The sequence below is a fragment of the Dromaius novaehollandiae genome, chromosome 1 (assembly GCF_036370855.1).
Source record: "Dromaius novaehollandiae isolate bDroNov1 chromosome 1, bDroNov1.hap1, whole genome shotgun sequence".
In the NCBI taxonomy this organism is placed as follows: domain Eukaryota; kingdom Metazoa; phylum Chordata; class Aves; order Casuariiformes; family Dromaiidae; genus Dromaius; species Dromaius novaehollandiae.
In genome coordinates this window covers 151,854,926-151,876,610 of record NC_088098.1, presented here as the reverse complement: position 1 = coordinate 151,876,610, position 21,685 = coordinate 151,854,926, and the positions used below count along the sequence as shown (strand labels likewise).

Genomic DNA, 21,685 nt, shown 5'->3' with positions numbered 1-21,685 from the left:
TGCCTTTCTGGAGTTACTTGAAATAATACTGTGTTTTTGTTAAAATGAGAAAACAATGGAAAGAAAAGGAAGAGGGGGGAAAAAAAAGGAAAAGATAGTATCCTTGGGGGCTGCAGCCTTTCAAAGAAAGCTGCTCTGTGTCCAAAAAGAGGCTCTGTGGACAGTCTGAAATACCATTGCTTTCATTTTACAGTTCCAGAATACACTGTAATGTTCATACAGAATTATGCAGCATTTCAAGTGGTCCCATCACATCCCTCACAGATGGAGAGTAATTCAGCAAACTGCTCCTTCAAACTGTCACCAGTGCTGTTTACAGCTAAGTTGTTTTTTATAAATATATATATATACACATATACACACACACACATACACACACTTTTTTTTTTTTTTTGGCAAAACAAGCTCAAATGAGTTGCTTAAAGTCAACCAAAATTAATGTAGAACAAATAGCAGAGAGGAGAGGAGAGGAGTGTTCATTTTAGGGGATGGTCCCAGCTGCTTTTGGAAAGTTTAACTCTGCAATTTTTTGCATCTTTGTTTGCAGATTCTCACCAACCCAAACCACCACTTTGTTGACAGCTCCTTGTACAAAGATGTTATCTTAGTGGCCTGGGATCCTGCCCCCTACTCTGCAGATCTGAATGTGGTAAGATGTCTTCTTGGTCCTTTCCCTAACCAGTCTGAAAGCAGTGGACAAGATGTATATATTTAGTACTTCAGTCTCCTGGTTCTCACTCATCACAATGAACCCTGAAGTCTGACTCTGAGGAGTGGGGCACACCATTTCTGCATGAATGCATCTGTTTATTGGTTGAAAGCTTTTTAACAGCCACACTTGTACTGGAATGGCATGGTGGGATGGGTGGATGACTTCTTTTCTCTATAGAACTTTGCTATTTTCATATAAAAGTGGGATTTCTGGTGTGTTTGCCAAGGAGGGAACATTATTAGGTTTCAGAAGGAGGCTTTCTCAGGAAAGGTGAAGAATTTCATCCATTTTTTCCCACCTTCCCCCTTGTCTTTCTAAACAGAACACAACCTAATAAAAATCTCTCTTGGCGCCTTCCCCATTTCTCAGGCTTCCACTCCACCAGTCTTTCCTTTGTGTCCACTCGCCCACAGCCATCTGTGCCCAGCCACCCACCCCCTTGCTGACAGTAGCAGACGTCCATCTGGTTGTCACTCAGGGAGTCTCTGCCTTGGCTGGTGCTGCACAACTCCAATGCACGAGTTGATCTGATCGTTATTGGCAGGGGGAACTTGGAGCTGAGTAGACTGCAAGTAGAAAAAGTAAACCTTCATCCACTGAGCTGCCTTAGCAACTGATGCTAGAAACCATCTGCCTCCTGCACAGGCTGCATTAAGGCTGCTTCACATGCTGCTGCTGCCAGCAGGGATAGAGGCACTTTTAGAGAAAGGTTCACCCTAATGAACCCGTGATTTAATGTGGGCTTGGGAGTCGGAGATGGTGTTGGATCATCCCACTGCAGTGAATTGCTCATTGGGAGTCCTTGTATGAAGAATATACTGATTTGCTAACTTTGCTTCTGTTTTGAAGAACCTGAATGAAGCTAGTTCATGTTACTTTTCATGTAGTGTTCAAAATACATTGGATACCGTTAAATAATTTCTTACTTTTTCCTTCTAGTGGTATAAGAAGCCAGACTACAATCTGTTCACTCCCTATGTACAGCATCGCAGGAAGAATCCAAACCAGCCATTTTACATTCTTCATCCAAAGTTTATATGGCAGCTCTGGGACATCATTCAGGAGAACACTAAAGAGAAGATACAGCCCAATCCTCCTTCTTCAGGTTTTATTGGTAGGTGTATCGAGTCATGGCCCAGTAGACATGTTAGATTTAAAAAAACGTAAATGTGCATGTTGCATGAGGATCATGTCTGTATGCATATACTGTTCATGTTGCTTCCTACAGAAACAGTGACTAGCTGAAATATACACTATGAAAAGGATAAAATAGTTGGGGGAATTTAAAGTTTTGCTTTCTTGCTCACCACATTCATATTATGCGTACTGCATTTTTAAATCATACATACATCTGTGAGAAACTTCTATTATTCCATATTAACTTGGTCGTTACTTCTTAAAGTGAGATTTTTGGAACTGGCTGTAAAAATTTCTATGGAGAAATCTGCTCATGTGGAATGATCTCTGCAGCATCATTCACATTTTGCAAAAGCAATTCCTGCAGTAATGAAGTTGTTGATAAAGTTAGGATAACAGCTGCTGATCGTAAGAATTGTGAAGAGGCTCATTCTGCTGTCAATCTGTACTTCCGCCATATATAAGAAACACTTCAAACACTGTCCTTGAAGAGAAGAGAGTTAATTTCTTTGGAAGAATAAAGCAGAAAGCTTCAAGCCCAAATCTAAACCTTCCTGATAAAAAATATCCCCCAGGCAGAGAGCACTGTGAACACATCAATCATTACACAAGCAAAAACATTAACAACAAAAGCTGTAGAGATAAATATACTCTGTATGTACAGATAGAAATTTGACTCCTTCAGCTCTACTAGGAATTTTATTTATACTGTTCTTTTCCAAAGAAGATGCTTAGACATTGTGGTAATGGGTGCTAGTATTAGCCTTAAGATAACTAGGCAATAAGACAAGCTTATTGTGAGTTATATTCACCTCATTTGATAAATAGCTGCTGCTTTGATAGGTGCATTTAAAATATTTTCTTAGGGAGAAGCTTTCTATTTTAGTAACCTTATTTTATGGATGTCTATGCATTGCATGTATAATGTAATATAAACTGGGAACCAGCACAGAAACAACAACTGCATATTGTCAAAGGTGGACATAAAAGGCATGATAAAGCGTACATAATGCATAATGCAGCTTGGCAGAAATCTGAAAGGGCATGATGGTCTTCAGATCAGATATCTATCAACAACTCATGCAGCAAATATCTGCTTGGAACTGAAGCTGACAGACACAATTGAGTGGACCTGTATGAAAGACATGTATTCTGAATGTCAAATTTCTGCCTGATTATTATAAAATCTATACAATTAATTTCTATAAAATTAATAGAAAGAATGGACAAGTTATAGCCATCATAAGATATGAAAGTATTTTAATTTCAGGAAGAGATGGGGGGAAATAGTTTATTAAACAGCTACGCTACTAATCTGATTGTGCTCAAAACATTTATATGAGGGAAGATAGGAGTATCTTGCATGTATGAATTTTCACAGGTGGAGGGATCTATGTCTCTGAATCTAAGCTGTTTGCAACATGGACCACAGGCAGGATAAAAGCACTTTATTAGCATGACTTTTTCTAAGTCTGCATGTAATTAATGCTTTGTCATTAGAACAAGTACCAGTTCTTTAAAAGGATCAGGTCTGTGATCTAGATTTGCACTGGCAGGGAGTTAGTGAGCAAGTAGCCCTATGTAAGCATTGAGATTACTTGTGGAGGAAGAGTAGCAGTTCCATAGATCACTGTTGCTGCCAATTACATGGAAAAGGAAAAAAATGGTTTTATACAACTGAATCACTTTGAGGCTTTGTAATACTCTTTAGCCCCAGTTCACAAAGTTAGACAATTTCTAAATTAAAACATGGAGACATCACATTGTTTCCTTTTAGGACCATCAGAAATGTTGTAAGATGGTCTTAGGGTGTTTTTTCAATAGTTAGATTTTTCATCTGACTATTTCTGCTGCTTAGCACTATTTCTAAGAAACTGAGTGTCCCCAAAGAGAGGAGTTTTGGTGGAATGTATTCTCTTAGTGTTCTTCTGCAGGAGTGAGAAACTTTTTAACATTTTTAAAAGCTGTATTAAGGTACTTTTGTCACAATATTATTAAGTTGTTTGGAAAAGGGGTCAGTGGGTCATTTATGGGGAAGGAGTGCTTTCTTACATGCTGTGGGAATGAGGGAGTGGGAAGGGGCAGGACCTTTTCCCTGGGTTCGCCACCTCACAGTGGAAGCTAGGGGGAAAGGTTTTTTCCCTTCCTCGGTGGGGTGGGATGCCCAGTCTCATGAAAACGTTCACTTACAATTTTTAAATATTACTATAATTACGTATGTCACTGCTTTAAGCCGCTTCTGAAATGCTAATATACAACTCCGTAGCAACAAAGAAATTCTTATTCTCAAAGAGAAGTGTGGGGGAGAAAAGGGAGGGGAATATAATATGGGAGAGACATCTACGTGTAAGAGACACAAATGAGGATATTTGTTATGAAGATGCTATTAAAATATCTTAGAGGAGAAATCTGCTTACATTTTGTGTCCTCTAAATTGTTATACTCCTCTTAGGGTAGATCTAATTTCAGTGCACAGCAAATGTGAGCTACTTTCAGTTAATAAGAAATTAAATAACAATGTTCACAGAAACTTTTTAATAAAAGATATTTTGCTAAATGTATGCTATCAGTCTGGACTGATGCATAAGCTGCTCAGGAGTTGCACTTACAGGTTTATGCTGTGGCACCCGTTCAGGCATAAATGATCCGTAATACACTTTGATGGATTGCTATCGTCTTTTGGATGCTAATAAATTACATCTAACGCAGCCTTACAAATTTTATTGGTACATAGGTTTTCATGTTTTTACTCACTGATCACACTAGCACAGCAGCCCTGAGTCTTTATGGCTTTCAGCTGGCCAATGAGAGTTTATAGCAGGGCAAAAAATATAGCAATTAGCTATCAGACATTTGCTGGTGATCTTTGGTTTGGTTGTTGGGGAGCAGTGGTTAAGTGGGAATGAATATTCACTTTTTTGGAATGTATACAAGGGGGACCAAATGAAGTTACCACATGGTGGGATCAGAACAAATTAAAGGGCATACATTTTCACACACAGCATAATTAAATTGTGATATTTATTGCCACAGGGTGTTGTAGATGCCTCAAGTTTACAGGGTTTTGCAAGTGATAAGACAAACTCACAGAAAGCTACTTAATGCAGAGATATAGTATTACTGTCTCTGGAAGTTCCTAAGCTGCAGGGGACAAACGACTGTATGCTTGATTCTTTCCTAGGCATGCATCACATTTTGTCGGAGATATCTTTTCCTGAACAGCCATTTTTGAGTTCCTATAGAAAGAGAGCATTGTGTGAGCTGCATCACTCTCACCCACTAGCATTATGTTTTATTTTCACTGAATTGAGTACTTTGCATCAAAGATATAAATTGGAGTTTTTTAACCATTGTGTTTCCATGTTTTCTGACTTGTGAATCAGCACAATTATCTTGCACATGAAGGCTGACCACGGCCAAAGAAAATATTTAAGATATATTCAATTGCTTGGCTTAGGTTGACTTGTTTTTTTGGCTTTTACTTGGTGGAATTTTTGTCTACCACTGAAAAGACAGTAATGTGCCTGAGTAGACATGGTGCTTGGGACATTACTGTACTAGTGATGCACTTGCTCAAATCTTCAGTTAGCTGTCTTCTGGGGCATTGAGTAAGATGAGGCAGTTTTAGGACAATGCACTCTTCTACATCCAAAGTGGTTGTCTAGACTCTCGATAATCAGCCGGTAAAGAGAGTGGTTCATTAGGAAGGGGTGAATTAGACAGCGTTGAGAGCCTGTTTCTCTCCACTGACTATATAGATAGTTTAGATGACCAGCTCGGAGATGTGACATATTATACATTATGCAGGTGGTGACCCATTAGTCACTGATGCCATTCTGTGCCTTACCAGTGCTGTGTATAGGCCCTTATCTGACTGTGGGGTTTTCCACTAAATTTCTTACTGCTTTAGCACTGTTCTCTATCCAAGTTAGTGGTGTGTCTAAGTCAGGACATCCTTGAAAACAGGCCGAACTCATTGTCTTTCAAACGGCAGCCAGTTTGTCAGGTGTTACATTTGAGGGTGTATCACATCTAGAAAGGATTTTTCTCAGATGTGATGGAGTGTAAGCGTACAACCATCAAATCCCAGTTGTGGATTCCGTTGAAAAATCCTAAATTGGCAATTCGAAAATGTCACTGTTTTTAGGCAAGGATTTTGCCTTATCTTTTGGCAGTGACAATAAGTGGTATCTGTTTGCTTCACATTAATACTGATATCCTGTAAAGACAGAACATTTTTCACTGTTAAATAAGAACTCAGTCTTCCTCCTCTCTTTCTGAACATATCAGAGTTCAGTTTTTAATTGATACTGATGATGTGTAAATCAGCAGTCTCCATTTTTACCATTCTGTTGTAAGAGAACTGTTCCTATGCTCTCCTTGAAAGCTTGTATAAACAACCTAGTTCTGACTTTACATTTTTATCATCTAATGATGAAGACTTTTCTAACTGCTCCCTTTGGTTTCTCAAAAGCAGTATCTTGTGTACATTGGATGGTTCTGTACATTAGCGTTCTGAAGGTATTTTTTTAATAATATCTAGGTTATATACAGGTTTTTCTATTAAGTTCAGTATTCCAATGAGTTTTTGAACCTGTCCCTTGTTTTCCAGCTGGATTGGCCATGAAGCCTTGTTTACTGAAGTCCATGGGTACACTTTGTTAGCTTACCTCCTCTGTGATGATATTACTTGAAATTCACATTTATGTACCCTTAACTTTATCCCAGCACCTTTGTCCTTTTCCAAAGCTAGATGCAAGCCCTGACCATACTGTTCTATTTTTTTTTACTCCCCAAAGATATCTGTGTAGATTTTTGCATTGCAGGTTGTCTGTGTAGAAGATAGTGAGCTTTGCTACATGTTGTAGCTTTTAGTGTAACATATGAAGCATTAAACGCAAAATGATAACTAAGTCCAGATTACTTTATTATTGGGAGAAAGCAAGTCTTGTTTGAGATTTACAGTTGACATTACAGATTTAAAACAGCTATGCATCATTAATTGTTGATAACATTATTTTAATCTTTATTTGCATGCATCCAGACAATAGTACAAGCAAGAATATCATTACAGTGCCATATAAGCAGATTATTGTTTGACTGAGAACTTATATTTAAAATTGCTTCAGAGAACATGTTGAATAGAAGACTGCATCTAATCTCCAACTTTGCTTAGAAAAATACACTTGCATAAACTGGAAGAGACCATGCCAACAGTGGGCTAAGGAAGAGAATAGTGCTTGCTGTTTTCAGCCCAGTTTTGTTCAAGTATCATCACACATACCTCCAAAAAGATAAACTTTAAGTTCTTATCACGCAAATAAAAAGCACTCCAGTATTTGAGCATCTTCTGCTTCCTGATACACGAAGAAAAAGGAACAAAGTCTCTTCTTAAAGCACCGCAAAGCACATTAAAACATCTTTAATATTTTAGTATATCATCCAAATTTTAATAATACATTAAAAAGCATATGATATTACTGGTCAGCATTTTCCAATCTATGTTCATATTACAGAATATATTATTGTGATTAAAGTACAACTTTTTGCATTTAGCATTAAGTGATAAGTATGTCCTTTTCTAGCTCTACTACATAATGCAAAAATCTGTACATCAAAGACAAGTATTGCACAACTTACTAAGCTTGATGACATTAAGCAACTTGGTGACAATTAAATTCCTTAATAAATACTTTGTTTCCTGTAGATTCAGGTAATGTTCTCTTATGGTTAGCATTTTTTGTAGTTTGTGGACTATGAGATGTAAAAGAATACTTTTTAGAATCATAGTATTTAAAAAAGTCAAAGCTACTTTGATTATATATTCCAAAAGAATAACTGAGGCACATTTGGCCCAGTTTCAAGGAGTAACAAATTTTCCTGTGGTACCTGGCCTGCAGCAACAAGCTGATGTGTTTACATAAGAGAGGACCAATACAGACGTTAGAGAAGTAAACTAACACATAGAAGCTATACATGCTAAATGCTTTATGTTTATTTGTAATCTCTTCAAGCATGTGTAATATCAAACAAGCTTATTGGTGCATCTAGCTGAATTCTTTTATGAAACAAAATTTCTGTGATGTGTGCAAAATGAGACACATTATGAGTATAATAATCATATTATGTGTATTTAAATGTGTTCACTGTCTCTTACATTTTGTTAAAGTGATGGTAAAATCTTGGTGAATGTTTGAATTAGTTATTATTTTAGATGCTTTCATACAGCATCTGTTGTATTCAGGTATATTAAATTATATTTTATTTAGTTATAAACTAGAGAACATTCTTTTTAAATTATTTGCTAACCACAAAACCTAATTGTACTGTACAAAAAATGCATGTTGGAAATTGAAAACCTCCTGAGTCATTAAAATTGCCTAGAACAAATTAAAACACATTTTCTCCTTTTGATTAGAATCCGTAATATATGTTCATTTGTATAAGCCATCCATGCAAGGAATTTATTCCTAATTTAATTCTGTTTTTAAATGTTTTCAGCAAGGACTGTAAAAGCCCAGGAGTTTAATTATGCCAATTAGACTGAATTTAAACCATACCTAAAACTTCCTGTCACCATAGATATCTGCCAAAAAGGAACAAAAAATAACACATCTTTTTGAGCATTTAAAAATATTAATATATAATATTCTGAAACATATAACATTTTGAAATATATAACATTTTGAAATATATATATTTTATTAGCATCTACCATAGTAGTATTGCAACAAACTTGCAAGTTGGTTGTTTCTTTGACAGCTACATCATTTGGCGGGGAGTAATATGGATTTAAAACATTTTAAAATGAATATTCTATGTTGGCAACCCTATTTTTTCAATGTGGAATCCAGGAACATTGTCATTCAGCTATTAAAAACTCATAAAGCACACCCTTGAATGTTGTACTATAAAACAGCTTTTCTCTGCACAGACAGAATTATTTTGCATTTTTCCAATTTACAGATGTAAAAATGGGACTTCTGAAACAAAAAATCCAGCAAAAGTATTAGCGTAGATTAGAAAGGCCTATAAATAAATATCTATAGTCATGATTTTGAATGTGTGGTTGCACTAGGGATGTATGCCAAAGTTAAAATCATGCCAGATAGACTGACTTTTTCCATATTATGAAATTTAGATAGGATATTTAAGATCTAAGAGTTAAAAGCACAAACATCAGACCTGAAAGACCTACAGGTAATTTTCCCATCTGCTTGTTGATTCACAGTGATGCTTACAATATATTTCTGCATGCTTCAATATGCTTTTGAAAAGATTCAACAGTTCCATCTCCATCTTTGGAGATATTCAAAACTGGACAGTACAGGACCCCAAGCAACCCAATCTAACTTCAAAGCTGTCTCTGCTCTGCAAGACCTTGCTCTGCAGCCTAGCAAGGTTGGTCACAGTAGTAGGACTCATGTCACCTAGCTTTAGATGTCTCCAGTGCAGGTCTATGTTTGTGCTAGTCAGCCTCAGATTTATTAGAGCAAGAAATAGGCATCTGTTAAGTATAGTTATTAGACCTGTGTTCACACCCACATGTGAAATTTTCCTCCTGTACTCAGAGCTTAGATAGAACTACAGGTATCTGATAGAATACAGGTATCTGTGCTCCCTAAAATGCAGGTATTGAGACCCCCTTTATAGTAAATAGCAAGAAAGAACAACTTCTGGAGAATGATTTATATATTCCATTTTTAATGTCCATTCTGGGATCTGCTTCCTAAAAGTACCTGCTTGCTTCCACCACAGTAAAGGAGTCTGTGATAACTTTCTCAGATGGGGTATCTGCACTGCAGATGGGCACATTTGATAGATGAATCACTCCTTATTTTCATTTCTTCACTCAGTGTTCCTGGAAAATCCAATTGCATTATTTTCTCAAAGCTACAAAAGCTTCTGACCTACAAGAGGGGAGAAGAAGGTGCTTGATTTCAAGAGCTAGAATTTTCAATTTCTGTCTAGTCACTAGAGAGAAACAGCACTTACAGGGTACAATTCACCCCATCCTAAAGTAGACACCTAAAATAAGTCAGATGAATTGTGCCCTAAAAATGCCTGTCTCTTTCCCTGTTTATAAAGAGTTCCCTAGACAGCTAGCTCAGTGGTGGGACAGCTCAATGAGATTAATTCTACCCAGACTATAAAATGTTGGGATAATGAGTGTCTCACCATGCTTATTAATATCTCCTTACATCTTGCATAAGCCAGTCTGCACTGTTTTATATGTAGCACAATGCACAATTGTGCATTGACTGAAAACTACATTAAGGACTGTGAGCAAAGACTAACAGCAAAGTGTATTGCATAGAAATTCTTTACCTTACAGGCTACCAAATAATTTGTTTTTCATTTGTATTGATGCTGGTGATCAAGGAGGAGTGCTGAGATATGAAGCACGCTTGCAGAGGATATGAAATTGGGCAGTGATGTGAAAAGTAGACAGACCAAAGAAAAAGTAGATAGACATGTACTCTATTGGCAATATACAGAAAAGAATAAGTAAACAGGGGATACATGGAAACTACAGGTTAATACATGTGGGAGGAAATAACCAAATGCAAAGAGATTCAACTTGAGAAACCTAGGAATCAATAATGCAGAAAGAGATGTTGAAAGATAACAAATGGGAAGTAAGGTAGGACTTTGCAGAGCAGTATGGCAGCAGAACAGGTTAACAGAAGCAAGATCAAGTCAAGAAGCAGTCAGGAGACACACCTTTTCTTTGTCTTTGAAGCTGCATCCAAAATGTTATAAGATCACCAAAGGTGAAGAGAAGGGGAGGTGGAGAAACTGAGTTATCAGGAAGATGAAAATATAGACAGCTTGGCACACCTATAGGTGGGGGATACAGACGTTAGTAGCTTGTCGCAAGGTTGTTAACACCAAGCAAAGAGAGAAATTGAGTTACAGTGGTACTAAAAAAAAGGTGGGGTGGAATGTGAGAGCCAAAGCCTGTGGAATTCTCCTGGCAGCCCCATTTTAGGGACTTCATAAAAACAAGACAGACATGGCATTGGAAAGTGAATAGAGAAAAACCCAAACATCCTAATAAGGAGACTGTCATAAATGTCCTCATGGTTTAAACACTGCTTCTTTTAAAGATGCCTGATTTTTTTTTTTTCCTTTCTACTTCATGTTGTTTGTAAACTTAGATTTCAGTGAAGGCTCTACAACACTAGAGGTGTCCCACTGTGGAGGAGGTGGGTTCTCATCCTCCAAGGCACAGGAGAGAATTGAACCCATGTAGTCCATATTTTAGTGGAAACTCTACTCATAAAGGAGCAAAACAGCTCACAAACACCTGCTTCCCAAGATCTACTTTGTTGTTGTTGTCATTGTTCCTTTTTAATATAGGGCTAACCCACCTTCTGTTTTTTTTGAAAGAAACAGTAGGAACAGCTAATTCTAAGAGTATTTGGGGGCTGTGACTGCTGAGTGGAGGGATTTGCCTCCTTGGGTTTATGTAGCTCATGCAACAAATGTGTAACCTTGGGATCTGGTCCGTAGGTTATTGAGATGGGAGCGCTGGTTGTACTGCACTTCTGCTCTCTCTGGCTGGTGGTCTACGGTTTTAGAGGTAGTGAAGGAGAGAAGGTCTGCCACTAGCCACACTTCTTCCTCAAAGCTGTCTGTGAGCTTTTGGCATGTGCAGCAGACCTGAAAGTCTCAGGAGTGCTCCCATGTCCACCAGGACAGAGTAAACCTCTGCAGCCCAGGAACACCTCTCCGTATGGTAGTGTTCATTCATGGTCTTAGCTCACCTTTAAGTTTGTTGCCTTTTGTGGACTTTGCCACAAAGATGTGCCATAAATTAGCTGTTTTCACTCAGAAACTAGAGTGTCAAGACACTGTTTTTCCTCCCTCAGAACATCAGCATCCAGCATGATTAAAATTTTTCATAGACTGTTACAATTATTAGGGGGAAAAAAGTGAATAAGAGAAAATCACTATGTCAGTATATAAGTCCATGGTGTGCTGCCATCTTGGACATGCTTTATGCAGTGTGGGAAACTCATCTCTAAAAAAGATACCATGCAGACAGAAGAGCAAGACAGCAAGCGTGGTGAGAGGTAAACACCAGTTTCTGTAAAACAGAAGGCTAAAATCAACCTAGTTTTATCCCTTTGGAAAACAGACGAAAAATGCTATGATAGATATCTGCAAAATTTTGAGGAATACAGGAAAGGTATTTCAATTTTTCCTATCAAAGGGGAAAGGGGACCCTGAAGATATTTTCATCTAAGAGATTTAATGCAAACGAAAGGAAGTACTTTGCTCACAAGACAAAATGGACCTGTGGAACTTATTTCCACAAGATGCTGTGGAGGCCAAAAGCTCAAGTGAGTTCAAAAGGTAATGTTTAGGTTGGATAACTTTATCTCTGGGAATTAAACAGGGTGGTCTGGATACAACCAGTGGCTTAGAAAGTCCTGAATCACAGATATCTTACCATGAGTAAGTAAATGGTGAATTAAAGGTTTAATGATGAAGAATCCCTTCTGTATTGCCTTGTTCCACTTTTCCCCATCTGCTCTTTCCCTTTTTCCCATCAGCTGCTGGCTCTGTTGAAGACCAGGATACCAAGCTAAACAGATAGTTGGTCTGAGCCAGTGCAGAAATCCTTCTGTTGTCTTATGTGGGGAACACAGATCCATCCCTAAATTTAGTGTTGTCAATTCCGCTAGGCAGCTGCACACCTAAATGTAGAGTGATACAGTAGATGTTGTAGATCTTAGTGCTCATGTGGGGAAATCTAGCCCCATACCCCAGTATTTTAAGGAATGAATTGTGTGTGAGAATGAGTAGATAGAAAGTGGACAAGGCACAACATCCTAATAAACAGACATCCATAGATGTTGTAAGTCTTGGATATGAAATTAATTTTGAGGAATAACTCACTTAAAATAAAAAGAAAAAATTAGACTGAGCTGAATACAGAAAAACTTGGAGATATTTGACTGTGGAAGAGTTTCCCAAGGGAAATGGCCAAAATGTGTCACTTTACCATACTTATGATACTTGTTAATATCCTAATTTGAAATCCCAAGGAATGGAGTATATGGAACAATGCAGGAAGGCAAGGAGCTAAACTAGATAGCCCAGCATGCCTTTTAGATTGATTCCGGAGGACATTGATCCACAGATCACTAAGAACTAAGCCTTTACCACTTCTCAGTGCTCCAGTTTACAGGAAAGGCAACACTATTGCTTAAAAACTTTGTCATTGTTGAACCATTTCTGCAGTGATGTGACCATCTTTACTGTTACTAAAGATATGATAACAGAGTCCCAATCTTTTGTTCTTGTCAGTTTTCGTATTCCACAAATGGCAATTTCCTTTAGGAATTTTAAGGTTAGCTGGGTAAAATGGCAGTGAAATGAAACACATGCTGGTTAAGGCTTGTACTTTCCATGAGAACAAATTTTCCTATGACATCGGTGGTGTATTTTTTGAAATTGGCTCCAGGCTTGGCTCTGGGCGCAGAAGAGAAATCGTTTTATTGTCTGTTTTGGGACATGGTTCATTATTGCACACATTTCCACAGTCCATTCTCTGATTCAGCTGGATAGCGGTTACCTTAGAGTGGCTGGTAGGCTCGCCATCAGTGGAGGAATGAGGTTGACAGTGGAAAAGCAGACGAAAGCATTTGTAAAACTGAAACAACAAAAAAACAGTTCTAGACATAGTGGCAAAGCAGGCTAAAATTCAGAGCATCTCTGTAACAGTCTGGAGGAAAAGAAAGGTCTGATTTATTAAGCTCATACTTTTTGGACAAATTGTCATTAAATATTTTTTTCACTGTGAATCCATGCTTCCTGCTGCTTAAGACTCAAGTTCACTTGTATTTGTGGACTTTTCCTTTGGAATTGATATTCTTAACTTCTCTAAGACCACTGACTCTGTTGAATTTAAAGGTGCACAACAATCTAAAACATTTTCTGAACCTTTCATTTATGATAAAAGATTTAATCACAGAAATAATTGGTTTTGAGCTACTTCACACATCAGGCAGGAAAACATCATTTTGATAATCTAATGATACACAGCAGGAAGAACATAAGGTTCTTTTCATTAGTAAGCTGTTGAAATCTCTCTGTTCCCAATTTGCAAACTAAACTTCAAACAATGGCTTTGCTTAATTAAAGAACCAAAATAATTTTTATGTTAATTCTTTTCACTTACGAGAATTACCCACAACACCTTTGATGCTTTATGATTCCAAAGCTCTTGTACAGAAAAAACAATTACTTCAGTTCTCATTTGTAAATGCCAAGTGAAGACTATTAACACAGCTGTCTCCTTATCTGAGAGCTAACAGTTGTATTCAACAGATAGGAATGCCAGTCGTGCAACAGGTGCTTCAATACATTTTCTATAAATTTTGATTTTTTTTAAATTAAATCTTCAAAAAAATGTTTCCAAGGATTACTCATCTCTGTTATTTTCCTTTCACTTGGCTATGTCAAATAGAAAAGACTCCCATGAACTGTGATTGATGTGAAAATGTTGCAGTTTAGACAGCGCTGGCGATCAATATCTCATATTAGTCCCTTTGAAAATGTGCAAACTCAATAGTAAGATTTCTCTCATTTTCAAAGCTATAAAGACCCTTTGTTAGTGCAGATTTACCATCCTTCCTCAGGAAAACAAATTTTGCATAAGTCCACCTATCTTCCTCCTGTATCTGTCATGGCCTTGGGATAAGAATAATCCTATGATTGCAAGTGACCTTTGCTTAGCTTTAAACAGCAGATGAATTTCCATTTGGCCTTTCTGAGCGGCTGTTAACACTGCTGATAATAATCTATCATTGACATGTGGCACTAAAAAATGGATTGGCATTTTGCAGGTTCCTCTTTGCTGCGTAGCAGGTGGTCAGGGGCTTTTCCTAGTGGCAGTGTTCCCCTAACAGGGAATTCACCTTCCTCAGCTTCTCTCCATGAGAATCTTTGCCAGCTTCTCAGAGGGCATGGACTTTTATGCCACCAATACATGGCTGATTCTTCTCCTATGTCTGTCTGCGTGTATTTAAGCTGCCATCTTGACAATGTTTTCCTGTGTGGAAAGAAGCAAGTGGATGGAAAAAGTGGAATAGGTTTAGTTCCAGACTGAAAAAAAAAAAAATTATGATAAGGAGAGCATGTTCAAGGAGTACAGTAATACTGTACTCGTGTCAATGATTTCAATCAACCATCCAAAAGTCAAAGGGAGAAACATAGGTGATACTGGCCCATCTTTCTATTCTTGTTTCTCCTTGCCATGATGTACAAAAAAGGAAAGGGAAGTCAGTCAGATTCTTCATATCCTTGAAATTAAGCATGTGTGTAAATATTTGCAAGAAATAAATATCTGAAAGCACAGAGAAGGTTAAAAAGGGCATACCTGTTTATACCGCCTGTACATGGCAGGTCAGAGTTTAGCTGTGGAAATGGCAGAAATACCAAGAAAGGCAGAAACACCAAGAAAAGCTCCTAAAATCCCAAAGAGACAAACAGTTCTGTGTGTATGTGTTCCGTACTCTGCAAGTGAATGTAAAGGCCTCATCTGTCTTGCTAAGTAACTTCAAGCGTCAGTAATATACAAAAAAGGGATGTGTTACAGAAAGCGGTTTCCTCACTCTGGGAGGCTGGTGATGGGATGCCAGGCATTTACAGGCTTCTCATTCTTTCCTTATGCACAGTGTGCTGCCCTGTCTGCTCTGCAAGGGATTGCAGTCTTTATATATCAGTGACAAGTGAAAGCTGCCCTACTAAAATGGAACTATTACCTCACAGAATGATTTTATGTAAGCACAAAGTAATCCACAGGGTGTGCAACACATGAATGAAAGCAAGGAAGAAAAACTAGACTGGATGATTGCAGGGGAAATGCTGGCAGAAGGGTGAAATGTGGGGTTCATTTTTGCTCTCACTTTCTGCTCCAGGTATCCTCATCATGATGTCCATGTGTAATGAAGTGCACGTGTATGAATACATCCCTTCAGTCCGACAGACCGACCTATGTCACTACCATGAACTCTACTATGATGCAGCTTGTACCTTAGGGGCCTACCATCCACTGCTCTATGAGAAGCTGTTGGTTCAGAGGATGAACAAAGGTTTGCAGGATGATTTGTTTCGGAAAGGGAAAGTCATTTTGCCAGGGTTCAAATCTGTCAAGTGCCCCGAACGGAACAATTTCCCACACTTGTAGAAGAGAGTCTTTCAGAAACAATGTGCAATAAGGTACTACTGTTGTACTATAAACAAGAAGAGAATACTTGAAAAATGTGTCTTAGACCAATCTAGTCTTGAGTCTATAAATTGTAAGTAAGTAGCAGGCATGAGAAATACTTCTTTTCTGAGCCTGAGTATTTATTGCTTTGCAAATAGTTAAAGAAAAAAAGCTTAGCTCATGAAGGGTGCAAAGGACATAGGCAGAAATATAATGTATTGTTGTGGGTGTGACTGTCAGAATTTGTCGGTGGTCTCTTATGCCACATGTGCTAGATTGTAACTTTTTTTAATGAACATATTTAACTGTTAAATCTGGCATTGTGAAATAGCCTGTATTGTTCATGTACAGAGCTGCCAGTTGAACAATGCAGCATTTCTCGTGGCTCCATGGGATTTTCACACTCTCCAAGAATGAAGTAATCACTACTCTGAGCTATGCATTCATTGATTAGAGTAGACTAATTCTCATTCATACACGGGCTCAATTACAGGCCTCTAGCAATATAAGGGGCCTTATGGTGGCTATGAAGTCAATGCAAATGGAGATTGTTGTGCACACAGCTAAACCAGTTAAATGACTGGACGTATCTTTGATGTCAGATCCCCATGCTGACATTGTGTGGGGCAGAGGGAAAAGAGAAATTTCTCCTTTCTTCAGAAAGCAACAAACATTCTGAACGCAGTTAGGAAAAATAATTCTCCCTGGGAGGCCTATCAAGCAGGACTGACTTGATGCCTGAGGGTGCCTTTCCCCAGTGTGCACAGATAAAGAATAGCCACCCAAAAACGTCCAAGAGAGGCTGTGTAGCTCACACACCTCACACTGAAGGCAAACCTAGATGGAGCTCACCCTTTTATAGAAAAGATAGTGTTCAAGTTCACAGACATCATTTGTTAGGTATTTCACTGTGATCCCGATCAAATTCACTTGTTCACAAGTTACTGCTTTTAAGAAAGCATAAGGAGTTTTCTGAGGAAGAGGATATCAGCATTTTTTTTTATTTAGCATTTGAAAGACTATACCCCAGAGAAACTGTAATGCCAGCGAAAAACTGAGTATGGCTTGCATATGGAGATAATCTGATATTTTCCTTTATAACACACAATGAAGATATTCTCTAAGGCACTTCTAAATAACCACATGGATACTAATGTATTTAAAACATTATTTTCCACAGCAAGACTGCAGTTTCAGATTTTCAGAATGGCAGGACATTAATGTTCTCTTTCTTTGACAGCACTGTGCCCTTAGGTACTGTACCCTTTTGTTAGGGTAAGTTCAGGAGAAAGGTTTACGTACATAAAAGCACAGCTATATCCAACCCTGGTGCATTCAGTAAAAGGCAGATAGCTTAAAGAGGCACTGAAGACAGTAGCAGAGTGGTTAGGGTGGAAAGTGTTTTTCATGTTTGGTCTTAAGCAACAGAAAGGCAATTGGAGAGTGCAAACACAATATTAATCACTATTTCTTCTCCAATAATAATGTAAGTATGATCACAGAATCCATCTTCTCTCACTCTGCTCTTATAGTCTGATGATTCTCCTTCCTCAAAAGCAAAGAATATGTTCCCTACATACAGTTTAGCCTTTGTTTCCCATCTAGTCATTTTATTTGGGTTTTGTGATCCTCTAAGATTCCTCTCATTGACAGAAGGTATGGCCAGATGATCTAAACACTGTACTTCTGTGTTGTATGGATAGCAATGTCCATAAATCATTTTGGTGCATATCAAAATGAATAGATTTTATTCACATTAGCCTTAGCCTCTGGATAAATTACATACTGACATTTAATGTTACATATGGCAGCAACTTTTATTCTTAAAGCTTAACACTTATTTAATCTTGTGGAGAATAGGTGATCTAAGTAGAACTAATAATCTATTTTTTCCATGTATTTGGTTCCTTGTTTTCAAAACATATGAAGTCTGAACAAGTACTGTCAAACATGTCTCTCTCCTTTATGCTGGGTTAGCTACTATGTGCTTGTGAAGGAAAGGAGTTAATTAGCTTTCTAGAAAATGAAATATGTTAGCTAATGAATATGCTACTTTTCTGTAAGCAGGAATTTCTCAAGTTCTGAAAAAGATCACACCACTTTTGACTGATCTGCAACCACTAACCTTAAACTGTGATTTCCACAAAGAAGAAAAATACTATCTGCATTACTCAATTATCCACAGCAGGATTATGTTTTATTACTCCATCAGTAATTTGTCGGCATAGTCCATATAGCTGTTGTACAGAGCAATGCAAATTCTAAAAGTTTCACGTAACAAGTGTTAAGCATACTTACCTGATACATCATTTAAATAACAGTGCAAAGCCAGGTCTGGGACATCAGAAAATAGACTGTATGTTTTTAATCTATTGGACTATGCGCAACCCAGCCCTTCCAGCAGAAATTCTTTCTTTGTCCATACGCCCAGACTCTCTAGGCAACTAGTTCCATGCGAATTTGGTGTGTATCTGCCTAGCTGTATCCTAATTTATAAGGCAGTCAGCACCCCTTTCACAAGTCAAAAGTCGATGTGGGTGATGTAGCACCACCACTTTAGGAGATGCTTCAGAGCTGTGCTACAAGCCCTTGCTTGTTCACAGAGGAGGAAGACCACCTTGTGATGTCCATACTCTTGGAAAAAAATAGGCACCCTTAGAGTGGCTTCTGAACACTGGTTTCCACTGTGATGTTTCATTGGTCTGTCTGCTCGAACATCTTACGATTCCTCAACAGAGAGTTTACTCCTCCTGCCGCATCTTGTCCATACAAGTGCATCCGATTTGCTAACTGGGGGCTCACCTCCGTCTTGTGCAAGGGGGAAAGGGGCAGAAATAAAGGGGGAACATAAAGGACCTATAGAGGTGCTGCAGCCACCAGTGTGTGCATTCTCTGTGGCTTTGGCATTGGTGGCTTTTATAGGAGCCTACCAAGTATATTTGCATTTGTAGGCATTTCCCCTGACGTTATGAAAGCAGAGAGATCTTTACGAAGGATCGGCTTCAGTCAATTTAAAACAGCAATTGAGTACGTAATAACACTGAATCTGTATATCTTTTAATAATAGTAACTTTTTACAGTGTTGTTTTTACATACATATATTATATGTAGCAAATGTGAAAGGAAGTGCATTTTCCCATCCAGATCTTGGGGGTTTGGGAAAATAGATACAGGCATGGCTTTGCAGCTCTCCTGCATGGCTATCACATGCTAAGAGAGGGGATTGCCAGCATAGAGGAGGTCTACTCAAATGCGGCTCTGCATACAACATCATCAGCGAAGCAAATGCCAGTGCTAGTTGGCACCTTGGGCTCCCTTCACACTTGTTACAATGCTGCAGGCTTTAAATTTAGCGGGGGTTACTGATAAATAGGAATAAATTGCCTTCAAAAGCTAGAGAGCCTCGTTCTGTGCCCTGGTACTGTGAACAGCAGTTGCACTTGATTAAAACAAAATAGAAACGCCGCAGCAGCTTAAGTAAATGTGCTGAATTTATGTTGAATTTCATTATGCTCTTTTTTCCACTGTGAATTCTGTAGCTTTTCTGTCTTGTGGTGCTCTGTTATTTTTTGCATTCAGCCTTTGGATGGTTAAATCAAGGTATTCTTCTGTTTATTAAAGACAAACAATGAAAAGATTTTGTCTCATTTTGAGCCAAAGTCTTTGTCCTAGAAAAAATTATTTCATTGTTCCATTCATTTATAGTTCTAAGGCTTATCCGGGCATAACCTCACCGTCAGGCAGTCCTTCCATGGACTAAACTACTAAGTCTTCTTTCTTCCCCTTACTGTGCTGGTGAAACTCAGATAAAGTCAGTGAAGTTAGAATGATGCAACAAATATGTACCTTTAGAGAAAGACATACAATTTACATATTCTAGACTGATCTACACTCAGTCTGCACAAATTTAACTAAATCGTTGCATGTCTTTGCGCAGGACACTTTCTTTGGTGACAACATCCAAATTTTGAACTTGCTGCTCTAGACCTCTTGCCAAAGTCATCAAAACCAAGACAGTTTCTTCTTGAATGAAGACAAGTGTCTACACTAAATGGTTGCACAGATTGAACTCTTATCATTTTAGAGATGAATTGAAATAAATAAGAATTCAAAACACATGTAGACTAATCCAATTCATACTGATATTTTTTCCATCTCCTTCTTCTACAGCAGTTCTTAAGGGTAGGAAATGCTATTTGGACAATGACATAGAAGTACCATGAAATGAATATTAGATGCATTGACTGCAAAAATAAATGGTTAGTATTTCTCCTTTCATGTTCTCTGAAGTTCATGAACAAAAGGAATTGTTTTTTGAAGTAGGTAGTTCAGAAGGCTGTCATTAGAAAGCATCTAAAACTTTCCTGGGAGCTATGCTCTCAAACACAAGGAAGATATCTGATTTAACTACTTGGACTTTAAAGTAGACCGTGTCTGGGCACACCCGCATCATTAAATAACTTTTGACACTGCAAATTTTGTCTCTCTGGCTTAGTGATCAGGTTCAGCGTTTCGTTCTTGAAATAAGAGTTGTGCGTAAAAGCCTTACGTTTACTCATATCATCCCATCACTCTTATGATATGTAGTCATTGAACTATTCAGATATTGACTGTGTACTTTTTTAATAGCTTTGAGAATTATTTTGTATGATGATTTTTTTAAATGAATGTGTACTCTAATAACAAAGCTTGAGATTTTACAGGAGTCACATTTTTAAGCAGTGTTTGTATACATTTTAACACTTTTTATATTTTCTATTATGATTTTGTATATTTTTATGTATGCACAGTGTACAGATTTTTTCCTGTAAATAAAACATTTGTTTTCATTTGTTCAAGAGTTCTGGTCTTTTCATATGGGCTTGAGTGGATGAAACTGAACTGCAGACAGTGTGAAACAGGGAAGGTCACTGTCAGTTCTGCCCACAGTTGCAACAAAATCTCAAATCAAAATGGACAGCTAGGCTGACAAGGAGCTTTCACAGTAAGCCACAAAAAAAACGCACAAAAATTGTAGTCAGTTTTATTCTAAAATGAGCGTATCTACCCAAGTAGGAGCTCTAGGGTTCCCTTGGGAGAATGTATTATACTACTATAGCTACAGCAGTCAGTTTCTTGGGATAGTTAAGCCCTCTAAGGGCTTCGCCTCACACTCTGGTGACTTGAAGCTGTACTCAAAAAGCTGGTAAAATTCAACAGAATGGCACTGTCGCCAGTTCAGAAAGTCCAGTATCATGTCTTAAAGAACAAGAATAGACTTTTTTTTAATTAATCATTAATTAAAGTGAAAAACAGCTTACCAAAAGGAAAACATAACTTGCCACTCAGTCTGTGATGAAATACCCTCTAATTTAACCACTACGAGTCTGCTTAAATCCATTAAATGTGAGGCATTCCCCTGCTTTTGATAGTCTTTGAATTATGCGATTACTAGAATCTGGCTAATGGGAGGTGAGGTACATTGTTTTCATCCCAGAAAGTCAGTGAGCATTCACGCTTACCATAAAGCTAGTTGCACATTAGTGAAACATTAAATTTTGGATTGCTGTCACATAAACTCCTGGCAGCCACTAACAACACCACTCATCCTTTGTATTACACCACCTCCTGGT

General features: G+C 38.0%; 2 protein-coding genes across 25 annotated transcripts in view; one reads left to right on the top strand and one right to left on the bottom strand.

The window, feature by feature from the left end:
• Positions 1-20,906, top strand: part of ST6GAL2 (ST6 beta-galactoside alpha-2,6-sialyltransferase 2) — a 55,462-nt gene extending 34,556 nt beyond the window's left edge. For 18 of the 19 annotated variants that reach the window (XM_064503189.1, XM_064503107.1, XM_064503166.1 and 15 more), the window contains 3 exons: positions 548-649; positions 1,652-1,826; positions 15,784-20,906. In XM_064503189.1, the coding sequence (XP_064359259.1) occupies positions 548-649; positions 1,652-1,826; positions 15,784-16,052 (546 nt within the window). In that variant the 3' untranslated portion in view covers positions 16,053-20,906. The remainder of the gene's footprint in view (positions 1-547; positions 650-1,651; positions 1,827-15,783) is intronic. The other variant, XM_064503157.1, reaches the window with a different exon arrangement.
• LOC112984985 (vertebrate ancient opsin-like) overlaps positions 6,753-21,685 on the bottom strand; it is a 91,741-nt gene continuing 76,808 nt past the window's right edge. For 3 of the 6 annotated variants that reach the window (XM_026103262.2, XM_026103268.2, XM_026103263.2), the window contains one exon: positions 10,243-13,514. In XM_026103262.2, the coding sequence (XP_025959047.1) occupies positions 13,287-13,514 (228 nt within the window). In that variant the 3' untranslated portion in view covers positions 10,243-13,286. Of the gene's footprint in view, positions 9,760-10,242; positions 13,515-21,685 lie in introns of those variants that run through there. The other 3 variants (XM_026103265.2, XM_026103264.2, XM_026103266.2) reach the window with 3 other exon arrangements.